Raw genomic sequence first — 18,806 nt, 5'->3', positions numbered from 1 at the left:
TTCTCATCTGATGCAGATACAAGTTTAGTAACTTTAACTAGTTAAAATTTTGCTGAGCAAATAAAAGTCATCCAAAAAAAAATGTACTGAATCAATCTACCCGCATAAACACATACATAAAACAGAGTTGGATTATCAGTGGGGCGTAAATACACTTCAAGGTAAAGCGTAAATGTGAAATGATGTAAAACTACAGTAACAATCCGGAAAAGGAAAAGGAAATGGCTTCTGCAGAGGTCACCGAGAACTCGCGGTGGCAGCCGGGACGTCGGCGGACTGTGTGCCTGCGCTGAGGAAGGGTGCGTGTCCCCAGTGTCCGCTCCGGTCGCCCGGTTAGGAATGCGCCTGAAGATCCCGGTGTGTGCTGTGATACTTGGTGAAATGTCAGCGGAGAGCGCGGTTTTATAAGAGTCATGGTTTGGCATCGTTTATACCATTAGTATCTTAGTGTGCAAGTTTGAATCATTGAGCTAGCTGACGTTAGCCAGCTCCGTTGATTCATAGCACGCTAGGTTGCTAGCTTTGGTCTATAGCATACCTGCTAGCCGGCTAGCTAGCTAGTACGCTAGTTTGAGTGTGCTGCTGGCATATCCAGTCGAACAGGAGAGAACCAGACTGACTGCTGAACTCAGCCGGTATTTCGGAAAGAGGAGGTGGTGGCAGGCGGGTGCCGGGAGAACGCGACGGGGTGGAAGTGAGTCAGGAGCGGCTGATGAGTTCAGACCAGAGCGGAGAGCCGCCGCTGCTGCAGGAGGAGGCTGATCCGGGACCGAAGACCGGTGGGAAGGACGAGGCTCCGCTGGGGAGCGAGGGAGGCTCAGGCGGCATGGTGAGTGCGGCCTTGTTTAGCGAGCCAGCTAGCGGGCTAAGCGACTGTTGAGAGGAGACCTGTTAGCACAGTACGCCCCCTCTGTGTGACGAGCGATATTTATTAGGCTGCAACTAAAATTATCCCAAACACAACGTATTTTAAGACGGTAACTTTCAACCAGGCTTTGACTTTGTGACTGTTTGCGTAATCTTTCTAATGTAATAGTTATTGTTAAGTAATATTAGATGTTCAACAGCCCGGGTAATACTTGCATGACTGCTGTCTTGCAGCCAGTTAAGGCAGGTAAATTTTCACATTTATCCTGAGCCAGATCTTAGCTACAGTTCCTTCAGGTGACGCTACGTTAGCTAACATTAGCTTAGCCATCCACTGAAACAAGCAAGCTCATTAAGTAGTTTGCTGAGTAATCATTAGCCTTTAAGTAAAGTTATGACACGACTGTAGATTTTCGGCAGTGCCATTTGGAGGAGAAAAGTACAGATTGAGTGTTTTTTCAGTATGTAGATGATTGATGCTTCGATTATTGATCAAAGGATAGGCGTTCATTCACTCTAACGTTATCTGTTAGCTAATCGTGCTGCTAGCTAACCTAGCTAGCGCAGTAACATGCGTTGCAAATACCTGGCCTGTGCTGCGCAAAGCAGTCAGCTGACATAACTTGGCTTGCAACGGCCTGTAACACAGAGGCATGCATTGTAACCATGTGTCAAGTTGCAGGCACAGAGTGTTAAATGTACTTTTTTGAATGACATTGAGGCCTAACCTATGGGTACATCCATTCATGCTTATTTGGAAGAGAGAAGTGGTTTGAGGCATATTGTGGCTGGCAGCTGTTCTTGTCAGGCCGAGCGCTTTGCAAAAAAGGGGGTGGATCTTCGAGCAGGTGGCATATAACAATGTCAAAGAATGAAGGTGGTAAAGTGGCTACAGTCACCTAACTTTTAAAGTTATTGAAAAGCTGCCATACACTCCTGGTTTTTAAAAAAACCTTAATCCATATTTGGTTCATATTAGTGTTTGTATGCCTGAATATGTACAGTATGTGTGCTATTCTTGGCCTTGGGTCTCTACAGGGTCAGGATTTCTTCAGCCAGTCTACATCTCTTCTGATATGCTGAGTCAGATCATACCCTTTGCTAATGGGCATCTAAAATATCCACAGCTTTATTATTATACACACACTATGCTCATTTAGTTCATTAACATATTCTTCCTGAACTTTTCCTGATTAAAACCTGTGTCATGAGGATTTTAATGATCCTCACTAGCTTCCAGTTACACTCATTGGGTACTCGGGGGGGTTGCAGGTGGTCCTTCAAACCATATATTAGACCAGCCAATTTCACCCTATGAAGTAAAATTCAAGGGTGTTGTTTTTAGGTTCAGTGTAACCTCTGTGCTCTGTCCTCCAGGGTACATATCCGCAAACTGAAGATTAATTCCTTGTTAATCTGCAGTTTTTTGTTGACACTTTTGCAAAAGCAGACATGCCTTCACACACACCACTCAAAAGTCATATTAACGTAAACAGCTGAGGGGGAACTTTGATTTGACATTCTGATAGATGCCTGCTCCTCGACTTGGGTTTATTTGTGGATTTAAAGGACTTCTTATCCATACATGTTGTGTAAGTTTCAGGTTTATTTAATGTAACTTTAGTCACATTAGGTTGCTTTAATCACCTCTTCTAAGTTCCAAGAACATAAGCCCTTATTTTGTTTCTACCTTGATGATCACATTTTAAGACATTTGTTTTCAGTCTTAATAGGAATTAGATTTATTTAATTCACTGTAGATGTTTAGTGTCTGACATGAATATGTTGCTGCGATAAATTCAATGCTTGTGGTTTGATTGAAATATTAAAATTTGTCCTTGTTGTGTGGTTGAACAATATATAGAAATATTATTGAAATAACAGTGTGACCACATTCCTTTTGATTTTTTAATAAAAAATAAACAAAATGTCAGAGTTTCCCCCACAGATATGTAGGTTATGTGCAGGATCCAGGATATTCTGGGCACTCCTTATGCTGGAAGTCAAATTAATGTAAAATCAATGTAGGGACAGTATCACACTAAGAACTTTTCAAAAGGACTTTCCTCAGATTAAATGGTTGCAGTCGGTCCCCAGTTGACTTATTTAGTAAGTTTTGTTTTTGAGTTTTTTTTAGCTGCTCTCCTTTTTTAACCTTCTGAGACCCAGGAAAGGTCAGCAAAGTACAAGCTTTTTTTGTTTTTTTATTAAATAAGTGCCTATATTGGAAACATCATGATGCAACAGTTTTTTCAGATGCAGTTTTTAAAATTTTTATGGAATGTCCTTTATGGTGGGCAGTTTTCTTTTGTAAAACGCCGGTGCATTTCTACTTAAATTACTCGAGTAAAAATCTTTCCCTCACCCTCAAACTTTTTCAAAGAAGTTCCTGGTAGGGAGGTAGCACTTTTCAGATTACCCAGAATTCTTGAGGAGCGGGGCTGTGTGCTGGAGAATGCTGATTGGTGGACTACACTTACAGCGTTCCGCATTCTGTTCGCCCCCCATTAAGCCACTGTGTGGCAGCAGATATTTTTTTGTTTATTTCATTTCCAAATGCTTCGTCTTTTGATGATTCGGAAAATGGACCAAAAGAGAAGCTATGACAAATGGACGGACGACTAGGTCCACGCTCTTTTGAATGTATTTGTGGAGGAGGAAATTCAGAGGGACTTTGAATCGACGAGACAAAATGGTCAAGTTCATGTCAAATTAGCCAACAAGCTGGTGAAGCTAAATGTAAGACATATGACTAAACAAATAAGAGAAAAGCTGAGGAAACTTAAGCAGGATAATAAGAAACTAAAGGACCTCAGCGGTCGCAGTGGATCTCACTGGCGAACAAACAAATGGCATGACCAGCTCGGCTGGCTGTCCTGGACAAGCTGGTCCGGACACTTGGCCAGAAGCCCTGACCTTTCACATATGTTTATTTCCCTTTTTAATTTCAAGGCATCTTGTTTTTTTGCGCCTTTTGTTTCGTATTTAATTTTTTTTTTTTAAATTCTAACTTAATATTGTCTGTTCATTTACAAGGCATCAAATAGAGTATAAGTACTTTTTAAAGTAATATGCAATAGAATTAAATGCAGGCATTTGAGTAAATCTGTATGACTGCTGGGTTGAACTTGAACTTTATCTATAGAACAGTAGAAATAGAAAAAAAGGCCATCCATCACACTTAAAGCTGGACATGATTTTAGTTTGAGAAGTTGAAAATACATGTTCTACCATTTTAAATAAAAGTTAATGATATGTAATGATGGTTAACTTTACCTAAAACGTATTCCAGACAGATTAAGTGATTCAACAACCAGCAAAACGTTAAAGCAAAACCACCCACTTAAAGTTCTGTGTAATTTTATGGCATTAGAGCTTAGTTTCTTAATACATGAACTGTACCTGCTACATGTTCAGCTAAAACGTGTTTGAATACTGCAGCTGGGACAAGTTTATGGTGCTGAAACTTAACTGATGATTTTTATGTTTTTTTTCCTGTGTGTGTGTGTGTGTGTGTGTGTGATACACACATGCTGGAACACATCTCATCCATCTCATGGCCAATCTCATCAGCTTGTAAAATCTGTTTTCTTTTTTTAAGATTTTCTCTTCAGCTGTTCACAAATGTCTTTGCAAATAATGTCTGTCATCTTTCTCATTCAGATCGCATGGTTTTATTCGCGATGTAGTAAAACATGAGAACAAGTTGGGCGTCCTCCATCCTGGGTATATTGTGTCACACAAACAATGATTCGTGCTTGTCGGTCACCATTTATAGCGTCATCATGCTTTTTGGGGCTTCACCTTCTTGCCACCACCGACTGGACTGGAGGTGTAGTGCAGTTTCTTTTACCACTTCCCCATACGTCATCAGTCTGATTTGAATAAATTACCCTGAATTTTGGGGTGCAGTGGAAACGCAAACAGATTACCAGGAATTCTTTTATTCAGGTAAATAAGTTTCAGGTAATAAAAGTTCCTGGTATGTTGGTGGAAAAGGGGCTATTGATTATCCTTCACATATTTTTCCGTTCTAACTCATGGTGCGGTGCTTTTCAGCTAAAACCCATTTAAATGAATTCTGGCTATGCTCTCTGCCAGCTAAGGATGAGATGGCAAAAACTGATATGAACCACTGTAGATGTTTAACATTCTGCTCATTGCAGAGGTGGACTCATATTTTTACCCCGCCCCCGAAGGGGAGGCAAGGGGTAATGTTTTTGGTTTGGTGTATTTATTTGTTTGTTTAACACTCACACTGCAAAACTATTGGTTGAATTCATACCAAATTGGGTTTATAGATTGCCAGTGACTCAGAATAGATGTCATTACATTTTGGGAAAAGTACATCTAAGTTCAAATTTTTTATGAATTTTTATATCTTTTTTTTTTTTTCTTCCATTCACTTATAATGGGTGAAATTTCAAATGTCTATAAAAAAAATTTTACTTCAAACTTGGCACATATATAGAGACAATTGATATGCTGACATCAGCACATGCATAGACATGATGACATCAGCTGGATCGATGCCAAAATAAGCTACAATATGTGTGAGGGGACTTGTCCAGGGTGTACCCCACCTCCGCCCCTATGTAGCTGGGATAGGCTCCAAGCAACCCCCGTGACCCTAGTGAGGATAAAGCGGGTTCAGAAAATGAATGAATGAATGAATGTGTGAGGGGCAGGGTTTGTTGTGTCTGGTATCACTTGTTCCCTTTACTTTTAGTTGTCTGTACAGAATTGGTGGTGTGAAATCAAAACTTGTACATTTCCCAGTTATTTCTTCCTTTAAAAATCACCCCGTTTGTGCTAAGAACTGTTTAATCTGGGTGAAATGTTTAAGAATTAAACTCATCTCGATTTGCTGCTTCTGTGTCGTAGGTCACGTCTAAAGGCGCCGGTTTGAACCCAAATGCCAAGGTGTGGCAGGAGATGCCTGTGGCCGCCAGCGAGGCGGTCACAAACAGCCCTCATTGGCCGCCGTCAGACCTCAGTGAAGGTGAGGCTTCTTTTATCAAACCAATAAGATGTTACAGTACATACTATGGAAATGCACGCAACTGTGAATACTTGAAGATGGTTTTGGGTCAGCATTTCCTATTAAGGTGTTAAAAGCTGTCACATTCAAGTATATTCTTGTATAGTTTGTACTTGTAAGTTTAGGTTAAAGTTCTTAAATGTTTTTATTTATTTACCATTATTCATGATGCTGAGTAACATATGGAATTATGGATGGATTATGTTGATCAGAAGAATTTCAGAGTGTTAACTGTTTGTTTTTCCATTTATTATAAATATGTTTTTAGTCATTACTTACAATAGTGCTTTACTTTATTTTTATAGTTTTAATTTATTATCATGTAATGCACATCACTGCTCACATACCCACATACAGAGTGTATTGTTATAACGGGGAGCTCCTTCTCAATCCGGTTTTTATTTCATGTTCATGAAGACAACAAAAAAGTCCAAGATTTAACTTTTTGCTTGTATTACTCGGTTATACAGGAACACTTCTTAAAAATGTGTTTGTGTCACTGAACTTGGGTACAACAAAATATATAAAGTGAGTTCAGAATTAAACTCTACCTTGTTCACAGGTTATTCTGAGCCTTCGTCTGCTGGGTGCAAGCAGTACACTGTGGGATTCACAGCCCTCGATGACAGCAGCTCCACAGCAACAGCTGAGATAGCAGTAAATGGAATGGACCCTCCAGAGTTGGGCTTTTCCCCCGCTGAGTCCACCAAAGGGACCTCAGGTCAGTCACATCACATCACACGCACTTGTCTCCACAAACTTCCTGGAACCAAAGAGACATTTTTAATACTTTTTCATTTTATTTGTTTGTGTTCTACACTCAAACACAATTTTTCTCCATGTTCATTCATTCACAGTGAAGTGTCAGTGAATTTCATTGTGTAGAATAATCTCTTTAATGGACTGATTACTGTCAGGATGATTTTAGATCCTTGTTTAAGGGGCAACATTTCTGTGTTTACCAAATATCATTACTGAAGAGGTGGATGAAGTTGCAGATGGAAGTCATTACTGCAAATACACAAACTCTAAGAATAAATGCAGACATTTGAATTGAAGCATTTAACCAAAATAAAACAAAACAAACATTCAGAGATTATTTGTATCCATTATTTTGTATGTCAGTCACATTAAATTTCAATCAGTATTTTTATCTCTGAAAACATGGCCTTAATTTTCAGTTTGATATGATATCAGTTACTACAGTGTATAATCTTATGTCTACAGGTTAAATATAACACTACCCTGTGAGTATAATTAACTAATCGGAGGGTTGTTTGGGGAAAAAAGAAAAACACAGCGGAGTTGTGACTCTCATGATACATGTTTTGATATTTGTTGTTGAGCCAGATAAAGCATACGGTTTAACCACGCCACAGCAAAACAGTTATTGATTCACCACTTTCACACCCAAACCCTGTGTTTAATTCAGAATAATTAACACACCTTAAACTCTTACCTTGTCTTTTATCTTTTCAAAGATAACACTTTTCCCTTTTCAGAGGACCTTGAATCATAACAGGCTTATATTATTACAGGTAAAGATAATATAAAGGCTTTCTGCAGCACTGACATTTTGTTTTTTTGGTTCTTTGTAGATTCCAAAACTGAGGAACAGCCGATCTCAACTGAGAATCTGCGAGAGTCTCTGAAGAAGGAGCTGGAGTTTTATTTCTCTCGGTAAGATGTCATCACATGTGCCCATGGAATGTGGATCTAAAGGGACAAGACGCTTACACGGCTGTGTCATTTTGCTTTACAGAGAAAACCTGTCAAAAGACTTGTACCTAATGTCCCAAATGGACAGTGACCAGTTTGTCCCCATTTGGACTATAGCCAGCATGGAGGGCATCAAGGTCCTCACAACAGACATGGACCTCATCTTGGATGTTCTAAGATGTAAGCAGAAAGTCTGAGACGCTCCATGTGTGAACAGTCTCCTTATTGTATGTGTTTTGTTTTTGTTTTTTAAATTTTATTTCAATGCCTTGCCTGTGCTTCTTTTTTTTTCTCAGCTTCTCCAATGGTACAGGTAGACGATAAAGGAGAGAAAGTGCGTCCTAATCACAAGCGGTGCATTATCATCCTGAGGGAGGTCCCTGAAACCACCCCCGTGGAGGTAACACAAAAACTATAAACACTTAATTTAATCGATTACACTCTGAGAACAAACAAGAGGTAGACCAATATGTTGGCCAGCTAAAATACTGATTTTTTTTTTCAATATTGGCCATCAGCCTTAATTTATTTTTTGAAAGCCCATATTTGATCAGTAGTGAAGGTGTTATATATTTCATCAGGCACCTGCACCTGTGTGAGCAGCACTTGAAGTTCAATAAATGTTAAAAGAGTACCATGTGTACTTGTATTAATAATTTTGTTTATATTGCTGCATAAAAATATTGTGTTTCAATTGTATTTTACGGACAATGTGCTTTAAAAAAAACAAGGCCTTAAATATCGGCCTCAAAAATTGGCTGTAGATGTCAGCCCGGCTGACCAAATATTTAAAAAAATTGGTATTGGCCTTGGAAAAACCCATATCAGTTGACTTCTAGAACAAACTGTAGATGATTTTTACCACAAGACGTTTCTTGTGTAGAAATGTAATTTTTCTTAAATGTCATTACACAAAGTGCAGTGAAGTTGATTTGCAGTCTTGGTAGTCCATACACACCAACACCCTGTTCACATTGGACTTGTATAACCTGGTGACCCACGGTGATTTGGAAGTTCTGGTTCGTGTGTTGCATTTGCTGCAGCACATACCCCTCAGAGTAAAGATAGGTACATGAAAATTGTCAAACAACATACTCCAGTCTTTTGCAGGTTTGAATTTATCCCACTGCTGCAGTGCGCTTACTTGCTGTGTCATGGCTTTGACAGTTCACCATGACACATGACATAATAAACTGAACACAGAACAGTGTACTGAGGCAAAATGAGTAATACAGTTTCACTAATGTTACATAAAGTGGGACATCTCCAAGGCCCACTGGGGCCAGACTCACCCTCCGCTCAGATGGTCACTCATGGGCATCTGCACCTGAATGAAAGTGCAATGTCATGACTTTACAGCAGCAGCAGAAAACACTTAGCACAAAGTTCTGCAGGTTCAAGTTAACAAACCAGCCATATATAGAAACAGACTGTAATAAGGCCACTAGCCTAGCTCCAGTGGTGCTAACCACCTAGGCAGAGTAATGAATACTTCACATCATGGGCTGAAGGTGACCCTCCTGTATTAACACACACACACAGGTTGTGTGTGACAGGATGTACCACTTCTCATGTAACTTGTCTGTTGGTGACTTCAATAGTTTTGCATATTCCAGTTGGATAATTTAAAAAAGTAAATGTTGGATGATTAAAATTCTAAACCCGATCTTCATCTGTAGAACGAGTATTCAATTACTTGAATCAGCCTTAATTTGTGTGGGACTAATATTATCACAGGATTTCTGCACTTGCATAATAATTACGTTATCGTCAATTTGCAGTCTGATTTTTAATAAATCTGTAAGTTTCAACAAAGACTAGTACTAAGTGTGAGTCAACAAATAAATAAATAAATAACTAAGGTGTCCAGAAATGCATTTAAAAACTACATATATTTGAAGCTAAAATATTTAGGGTGTTGCACATTTGCTTGTAAATGCCCCATGTTCACATGTTGCATTTAGGAATGTAATCATCACTACCACAGTGTGAACATCATTTTATCATTGATCTACTTTTCAGGAAGTGGAGTCACTGTTCAAGAATGACAACTGTCCAAAGGTGATAAGTGTTGAGTTTGCACACAACAACAACTGGTACATCACATTCCAATCAGACACAGACGCCCAGCAGGTAACTCCAAATACACTTTACTTCCATTATTCTGTTGAAGTATTTCACTGTGAATTGTGGTTTGATTCCTTGTTTCTGCTTCCACAGGCGTATAAATACTTAAGAGAGGAAGTTAAAACATTTCAGGGAAAACCCATAATGGTGAGTTGAATGTGATTTGGTGTCATTTCGAGAGCTCTGTTCACCATTTGGTCATTTGACACTCTCCTCTTGTGGGTTTTCACGCTGACAGGCCAGAATAAAGGCCATCAACACATTCTTTGCAAAGAATGGTTACCGTAGCATGGACAGCAGCCTGTATGCCCCGCAGTCCCAGAGCCAGTCCCAGTACAGCTCTCCGCTCTACATGCAGCACGTCTACCCTCAGCAGCAGTACCCGGTCTACGGCATCGTACCCCCCACCTGGACGCCCTCACCCACACCCTACTTTGAAACCCCTCTGGTAAGAGATGCAGCACTTAATGCAAACTTCACCTTAGTTTTTCTGCCTTGTCATATTTAAAACATACAGTGTTCCTTTAAATAAAAACTGGCGGTAAATTAGAAGGTAGACCTTTGATATCAGGTGGGATTTGATCGAGTTTGATTGATATATGCCAGTTTAGCACAATGCACACTTGTAACAATATAATCATGATATCTGCAAAGGTTTTGTGGATTACTTATCTGAAGAGCACATTTCTTAACCCCAAAAAAACACAAGTTATCAATTTATAAAACCACCGTTTCCACCGTTTGCTGTGATCCAAGTTTTTCCATTTTTCTGCATCACTGTTTTGTGCAGCGGTGAATCAGTCAGCCCAAGAGCATTAATATTAGAAAAGACCTATCGATGGTCGAGTATTTTACATGTTAGTGTATTCCTGTTTGTTGTGTTATTTGCTTTCAATATTTTCAGATTTTAAGAGACATTCAGGTTTATTTAACAGTAATATCACAAAATATATATAAATGTAACTCCTGAAATGGATTTTGTCCAATCAAATGTTAATTTATTTAAAGTGTTTCAGCTTGTTTTCTGATGTATTCAGTTTTATTATTGTACAAATGCACACAGTTTTAGTTTTAATGAAAGGTTGTGTAATCGCTGTATCAGCATTTGTCCAAGTTACTGACTGCAGGGACTGCATTTGATTTCCTTTTGGCGGCTCAAGGTCAGCATCAGGAAAAATTCCCCAAATGTCCAAATATTAATATCTAGTGGGTCAAAACTCTGTTTGGTTCTGACTTAGCAGATACAACTTTGACCTTGAATAGTCAAAGGTCATGATCACAGGAGACACTTTCCTAGAAATCACTATATCTTAGAATGTCATTTAAATTGTAGCTGAATTATCTTTGGACTTTTGTCTTCTAGGATCCAAAATAAGATCTTGAATTTGCATAAATGCTGTCATCTCTAGAAATGTGTGAGTGCTGGTATGTTTCGGGACATTTTACTGCTTTGATCGAGGTTTGCACTAAAGCACTGTAGTTTTTGATTATTATGTTTTTTGTATCATTTTTTGTGAAAAAATGCCCATTCTTTTTACATGTTACCATTTAACTTGTGCATTAACAGATCTCCAGTCATCCAGAAAACATGTTTCTTGTTTGTCATTTCCACCCCTTTTCTTGGTGTCTGGAGAGGCATTGAAACTGAGTAGATTCACATGCTTTGTTCCATGTGAATTTTAAGCAAACTTTGGTGAAGTCACTACAGTGCAATAGTCTGCTTCACAATAAAATAGTAAAATATACCCAGTTTTTCTACAGTTGTTGACACCTGGAGGAAGCGAAAGGCAAAGGTTACTGTAAACATATTTTTGCCTCTACAGTGGCATCTACATAAAATGTGATTTATTTATTTGATTTTAATGCTGACTTTCCTTCATATTTCAGGCACCGTTTCCCAACAGTAGTTTTGTGAATGGATTTGGCTCTGCTGGACACTACAAAACCGGCTCCAGTTCCCTCAATATCACTCGCCCATTCAACAGAAACCGGTAAGGTGTTTGTTTTATCTTTACTCATCATCATTCTGTCAGGGCTCTGCTCTATACTCATACATTTTTTAGTAAGAATGTTTGATCAGTTGTGCCATTGTTTGCATGATGCTAGAAAGGTGAACATCAAATCATCCTCGGTAAAAAGTTTGTTTAAAAATAATGTAACCCAAGCAGGGAATTGTTCTTCACTCCCTATGTCTTCTTACTGTCCCCACAGTGTCCCCCTCTATTCAAGAAAGAATGTAATTAATGCCTTCAGGTACCACTTATTATACTGTACAATAAGCTTCATCGCTACCCTCATATCTTATCATGCTGCTGCAGCCAAATCACTAAATCCATAACGGGGCTTCTGCCAGTCAGTTTTTATGGTCATAATCCTTTTCATCAGTGTGATAAATGTTTGTTGCCAGGTAATGGACATCCTGGATTTGTTATGTCATTTATTAACTGTAGGCTTGCCTACTAAATGGCAGCAGCTGCTGTCTGATTTGAAGCAGTTGTCTTTTCCAGTAATGACCACCTTGGCTGCTAAATATCCTCATTGCACTTTTGATGTTATTACACATAACACATTTTCCCCATCCCAACTAACCACCCATTTTATTTTTATCCATTATTTTTCCTTTGGTTTTCTGCTGCTTTGTTTGCCAATCACTATTACCATTTTTTTTTTTTTTTTTTGCCATTTTATTACAATATTGCACCGGTATTTGCTGCAGTGAAGACACATATCCAGTCTGGAGTTGAGTCTGTCAGCCTGTAGGCTGTGTTGTGTTAACATTCAATCTTTTGCAAAGACATGACAACTTTGCAATTTCCTTTATTCTGTCAAATGGCAGCATCTCCTCCTTTCCAGAAATCTGACCTGATGATGAGATCATGATGCGCATAGAGGGAAACCAGGGCATGGAGTAACTGGCTTTGGTTCTATCTTTCTCATCTTTGTCTTTATTTCTGTGCTCTCTACTCTTTCCTCAAAGTCAGGAGCTTCACTGCCATCCCAATGAGCGTTCAGATTATGAGATCTGAGGGTCAGAGACTGATATGAAGATTAGTGTTTTTGGCAGCCATCATCTGTATCAAAGTGTGCTCATGAGCTCATTAAGGTGCTGGAAGCCTACTTCTACCTATGACTGGTCGTAGATATCTTGGCATCTCCTCTGCCAGTCATGAGCACAACTGTAGCCTCCTTGCATGTCTTCACATTTTCATTGATGACACAGCATGCTGTCTTTTCCCTCTGGCAATTAGTTACTTTTACTATGGTTGGTATCACCAGTGTTTCCATTGGATTCATGCAGCTGTCAAAAGCTTCCTTCAAAGTTGGAAATGAACCCAAAATTGCAATTAATGTAGTTTTATCTTGCCCTATTGCTGTTCAATTTCTGCAGTAATGGAATATTTGTAATGTGAATTACTACAAAACTAAGTTGTGATGTTATTGTCCTTTCTACTGGATATATAAAATGGAAAAGGCACATACACTGATTAAAAACAAACACAATTAGACCTGAAATACACATGTAAAATTCAAATTTTCTTGTGAATGCAGAGTTTTGTGTAGTAACAGACCATTAAATAAACTATCAATCACTCAGAATGTAATGGATATTTTCACAGCATGTTTCTACAGAAAAACGGCTGCCTGTTTAAAAAGTAGGAAATCAATTTAAAACATGGAAAACTGTAGGCAGTAATTATACAGCTTGTGAATTGGCAGGCTTGGCAAACAGTGTGGTCAGTGTAACAGCTTCAAAAATCCACACTTACTGGGTCAAACCAAAATGACCCCATATGCAAAAAACTCTTCAGGAAGCACTGGTTGCCAATAAGCCTTAAAAACCATCAGAACTGTTCATCATCATGTTTCTCATCATTACAGAAACCATGTGAAGCCCCAGGTGAGGACAAGTGAAGTGACCACAGCGTCCATCACTCCCGTCCCCTTGGAGAGTTTGACTGGACTGCGCAGCCCACAGCCACCCGCCGCCGCCACTAACCCAGTCCAGACGACCTCTGACCTGAGCTCAGCTTTCTCTCATCTCTCCTCATCTTCTTCCTCCTTGGATCCCAGCGATGACACCAACATGACTGGACGTGGAAGGTAAGGCCTCTTCAGGTTTTGTCTTTTGAGAGTTTTCAGTGTTGGGAAGTTAATATATTTAAGTGTATCAGATAACAGATAATGGATCTGTATTAATTACTGCATTAACTGAATGTAACCTTTAGACTTTTAGATTATTTCTTGATTACTTTAGTAACAAACTGGGTAACTGATGAAACTAGCAGACAAGAAACAGAGTGAATTCACACAAGAAAGCCAGTACCCTACCAAATAAAAGCAGTCTGTCTGACGAGACTCTTCTAAGTCACCCTACTTTGTTTGCACCTAAACCTGAGCCTTGTTGTTCCTAAGTCTGCCAAAATTTGAACTAATTACAGTCGTATTTGTAATTTAATAATATAATGTTTTTACCCATAACTAGTTACCCACCAATGCCGGTGATGTGTAATTTAATGGAAAAGAACCAGTGACCCAGAATTCACATTGACTGACATTATTTTAATTTCAGACGGAGCACAACTTATAGAGGAACAAGAAGAAGGCGAGAAGATGAACGAATTGTGGTAAATGGCAATTAAATGTAATATTGTTTGATTAATGTTAAATTTAAGTCATGAACCCTCGCATGACCTTTTTCAATGCTCTTCCACAGAGACCTGTACCGCTAGCAGAAGTCAAGGTTACACCATCACCGCCAAAGTTTGACTTGGCTGCGTCTAATTTCCCTCCCCTTCCTGGCTGTGTAGTCAGCACACAGGGAGAACCAGTGCTAGAAAACCGAATGTCTGATGTTGTACGCGGTTTGTACCGGGACAAGGTAAGAGGAAACTGACCTGGCAGATATTAAATCATTTCAGTGTAATGCTCTGGGGGACGGTAAAGGTGTTAAGTTCATACTTTGTCGTGTTTTTTGTTTTTTTTTTTGCTTTTTATAGACGGAACAAGCTAATAAAGAAACCACTGTGAGTTCAGGTTCAGGCCAGACTTCTGTCACAGAGGAGACTGTGACAGTGTCAAGTCCCGCCTTGGCAGCAGCAAAACCCTTGACCCAACCACTTGGATCCTCAGCTCCTGGGTAAAATGAACTTGATGGCAGAACTGAAAAAAACAGAAAGATTAATGACTTTAAAACAATAACACAGAGGTCCGAATCATGTTTTGACAGCATCACTCGTCAAGAGAAGAGGGTTGAAAGACCTGAGGTTCCAGCTCCAAAAGTGGCCCCACGCACGCCTGTTCCACCCACGGTCAACCCTTCCTCCTCCACACAGTCTGTGCCTAGCCCCAGGCCTCAGTCCTCCGCTGTCGCTGCACCAGTGACACCCAGCACTCCGGCCACTGCTACAGCCACAATCCCCACACCTGCACAGGTGAGAATATGAAACTTCTAGCTCTTTTTTGCTGCATGGTGATGGCTCAACCATTCTTGCTTTTAGTATCAGGTAGATGGTTTTCTACTGCACCTTAATAGAGATACTGCACATGCTACTCAATTTTCCAACTGTTTCAAGTATAGACTCCATAGAAAGTTGGACACGCAATCCTCTGTTAATTGAAGCCAAAGAGTCTCAGTCTCCCCCTGGTGGCTGACTTCAGTACAGCTCACAAACACCTGACCTTTACGTATTATTCCTCAAACCAAAATTCAAGGCATATTATATAGTTGATTTTTCCCAAAGTTGTTTTGTCACTTTTATGCCAATTTCATGACACAGATTTGTGTTGAAATCGTCATCTGTCTGATCTGTTTCTTCTTAATTAGGGTGGTATTTGTCCTTGAGTACAGACAATGGTTTCAACCTGGGAATGAATCTATATGAAGATATGTGACTTTTGGGCAGTTCTGGGTTTAAAGAGATATAGAACAGTAGAGGCTCAGCAGCCAAATGGAGGAATCTTCACAACCACAATGTGGATTTTGCAGGTTGACATTTAATGAGTAGTTAAGTACAGAAGATGAATGGTATAAATATAACTGAGGCCACAGTGATGAGAGTATATTAGTTTGATTATTACAGGGGCAAGAATAGGAACAAGTACTTGGTGCTACTTATACTTTTGATGGAAAATTTTAAAAAAGCCAAAAGAGTGGAGTTGAGTCTGTAAAATGCAGTAGAAAAACGTCTTCCATAATGACTACTTGTCTTCCTAATGATGAGAAGTTTTGCGCATAGAGGGATGTCAGCAAGTGGACTGACTGGCTTTGGATATTTCTCACCTCTTTTTCTCAATCTCTCTCTGTCTCTTCTCTCTCTTCCCTTCCTCTCCCAAAGCCCAGAACGTTCACTTCTACCCCAATGAGCATTAAGATTATGAGATCTGAGGGAAGACCCGCAAATGATAATCAAACTTAATGTAATGGTGTGAAACACAGTTGTAAATGTTTTATCTTCCTCTTTTTAGGAGCCTCGTAAGCTCAGCTACGCCGAGGTGTGCCAACGGCCGCCCAAGGACCCCCCTCCTGCAGCCCCCACCCCAGCGCCCTCCGCCTCCATATCAGGCCAGCCTTTACGTGAGCTGCGTGTGAACAAGGCTGAAGAGACGGGCTCCGGCAGCGGGCCCGGAGACAAGCAGGAGAAAGGCCACGACAGGGAGGGGGGCTGGGAATGCAAGGAGAGCCGGTCCCCGCGTGAACGGGACTCTCAAGGCCACTACCGCAGCAACGGCCCCAGAGGCAGTGGGGGCCTCAAGTTCCGGGAGCAGAGGCGTCCCCCTCCGGCCCGACGCAGCTCCCCGCAGGGAGGCTACAGGCACACTGGCAAAGAGCAGAATATCCCACCAGTATCGCCAAAGTAAAAACTTGATATGAATAGAAAAAAGATGTATGAATATATACATGGATATATATAATTATATAAAAATAATAACATAAAAGCAACAACATTATGGTAGCCACCTTCCCCCCTGGAACTTGTCCAAAGAAAAGCTTTTAAAATGACAATAAGACCGGGACAACCAGGACTAATGGGCAAAATGACATCAGAAGAACTTTGACGAATGATTTGAAAAGGAAACAAAAATCGTGTTTTGGCCTCCAGCGTTATGCTTACAAGAATTCAAGTGCGATTTAACTGGAGGTAATTTCATTTATGCTCTGCTAGGGAGAGGTGGGATGCTGGGCCATGTAGGTGGCCCTCTACCTTTTTTTGATTTTTAAACAATAGATGTTGGTCTGCAAAGAACATATGCACTAAGAAGAAAAGAACATGCATATATGTCATGTACATATACAAAGATATCACTAACACGCAATGAGACATCAGTTGTTTTTTTTTTTTTCTTTTGTGCTTAGGTTTGCAAGTATGACTGAAGGGTTGACTGATGTCTGTGTCTGAATTGATTGTTAAGCAAACTGATTGAAATGCTCCAGTGTGCTGTTGCACTGTTGTAATGAAATGGATGATTTTTGATTTTTACATCAGAGATTCAGAATCGTCCTGAAATTGGACAATGTGGTCTTCTAATGTATATTAATGAAATGTGTTCTATGGTGGTATTTTGATCCTGGTTCATGATTTGGCTTAATATCAGAAGCTGTTGATGTTCACCACAGTCAGATGTGTGGTTTTGTTTGAAGCCGAACTCCACTTTGGGGTGCTCGCTGGCCTGTTAGCCACAGTGAACCTGCTAGCCTGGTCCAAAGTTTTTCATGTTAAGTTTTTATCTTTGGGTCAACCCACTCTGATGGATTCAGAACATTTTCTTGTTGATAATCAGTCAGGTTCTCTGTTTACATGTTTGTTTGACTCGTAGGGTGACATTTCGCAGGAGAGGAGAAGACTAGGGTTAATAGTGAGATGTGACTGTTCAGTGAGATTTGGCTGTTCTACATCAACACAGGATATCCAGGGTTAAGCTTTTATCTGTGAATTCTTAACAAAAGCATAGTGTCAAAAATAGGCTGAAGAGTGCTGATAGCTGAGGATGATAGCGACGTAACATTTGGCAGTCAAGTCTTGGGTATAAAGCAAATTGGAAACATTTTCACGTGCTATGTGCCAGCTGCCTACGATCATAGTGTGATAGGTTAAAGTTTTGATTTTTATTGACAAGGTCTGGTAAATAATGTAGTCTTGGGGGATCTTTTGGCCCAGTGAAACTGGATTTTGAAGAAGCTGTAGAGGTGTAGTTGCCTATGCTATATTGTAATAACCCTTCACTAGAAATATGTGTGGGAGAATGTAATTGTTCTAGTACTGAATTTACAGAGGGAGGCTTTTACAGCAGGTATCCACCAGATTGTTTTGTGCTTTTTAGGGTGAGTTTGCTGTTAATTTTCTTTTTCTTTCTTTTTTTTTTTTTTTTTTTTTAATTTTTATTTTGAAAGACAAACAGGTTGACCTAGAAGTTGCAGTTTGACTCACTGTATGTATTGCTTTTTAAATTTATTTATTTTAATTCTGATGCACAACGCTTTTCTCCCAATCTTGGTAGGCTGGTTTCCCCAAAGTTGTGTGAAATCGCATTGGCAAAATAAAATCACGCATATGACATTTATATACTGTTTGAGATTTGAGCTGAGAGAAAATACTTGATGCATTGACTTTGGGTTTAGTAATGCAGTAAAGGAGTAACCAATCACTGGGGCTGTTTTTTTCTTTTTCATTAATGAGTATGAGCAGCTAGTGATTTAGTCTAATTAAATAAATGCACTAACTTGTTTTTAAAAAGAATCTTACTCATGAGTAAAATGTGAAATCATTTTAGAAGCATATGGTTGATGTTGACAGGCTTGCAAATACCTACAGGAATTGCTTTTCCCCCTCCATGTTTGGGTTATTTTCTGTTAATTTGGGATGGGGTGGCAAAAGGAAATATAGTAATGGATCAACCAAGTGTTTGAGACACAATCCTAGAACTGTATGAAATGTCACCAAAAATAAATTATTTTGATTTGGCTTCATTGTGTCAGTTTTTTCTTTCCAAGTGTGCTTTGTGCCTGTATTTCAGTTAAATGCAGATTAATGGTCTGAGCATATCCAGAATGATG

At 39.6% G+C, this 18,806-nt stretch overlaps 1 protein-coding gene across 2 annotated transcripts; it reads left to right on the top strand.

The window, feature by feature from the left end:
• The first annotated feature begins 260 nt into the window (after positions 1 to 260).
• Positions 261 to 18,715, top strand: larp4aa (La ribonucleoprotein 4Aa). Of its 2 annotated transcripts, XM_030138263.1 has the most exons (17): positions 261 to 829; positions 5,752 to 5,869; positions 6,471 to 6,629; positions 7,507 to 7,588; positions 7,671 to 7,807; positions 7,924 to 8,027; positions 9,650 to 9,760; positions 9,848 to 9,901; positions 9,993 to 10,202; positions 11,642 to 11,745; positions 11,966 to 12,007; positions 13,634 to 13,855; positions 14,325 to 14,379; positions 14,469 to 14,633; positions 14,752 to 14,891; positions 14,982 to 15,186; positions 16,220 to 18,715. In XM_030138263.1, exons 1-17 carry the CDS (start codon positions 713 to 715, stop codon positions 16,610 to 16,612), a joined length of 2,418 nt encoding a protein of 805 aa, XP_029994123.1. In that variant the 5' UTR covers positions 261 to 712; the 3' UTR covers positions 16,613 to 18,715. The 2 variants fall into 2 exon arrangements, with proteins under 2 accessions (XP_029994123.1, XP_029994124.1); XM_030138264.1 differs by lacking the exon at positions 11,966 to 12,007.
• Positions 18,716 to 18,806: the final 91 nt, after the last annotated feature.

Source organism: Sphaeramia orbicularis, chromosome 7, assembly GCF_902148855.1.
Source record: "Sphaeramia orbicularis chromosome 7, fSphaOr1.1, whole genome shotgun sequence".
Taxonomy (NCBI): domain Eukaryota; kingdom Metazoa; phylum Chordata; class Actinopteri; order Kurtiformes; family Apogonidae; genus Sphaeramia; species Sphaeramia orbicularis.
Note: the sequence above shows the minus strand (reverse complement) of the source record. Positions and strands in the feature narration are given on the sequence as shown.

Excerpts from the sequence above, each read along its gene's own strand:
- larp4aa (XM_030138263.1), top strand. The coding sequence starts at position 713 with ATGAGTTCAGACCAGAGCGGAGAGCCGCCGCTGCTGCAGGAGGAGGCT. Across the intron at positions 11,746-11,965 it reads CGCCCATTCAACAGAAACCG|TGTCCCCCTCTATTCAAGAA; the intron begins GTAAGGTGTTTG and ends CTGTCCCCACAG. Across the intron at positions 12,008-13,633 it reads AATGTAATTAATGCCTTCAG|AAACCATGTGAAGCCCCAGG; the intron begins GTACCACTTATT and ends TCATCATTACAG.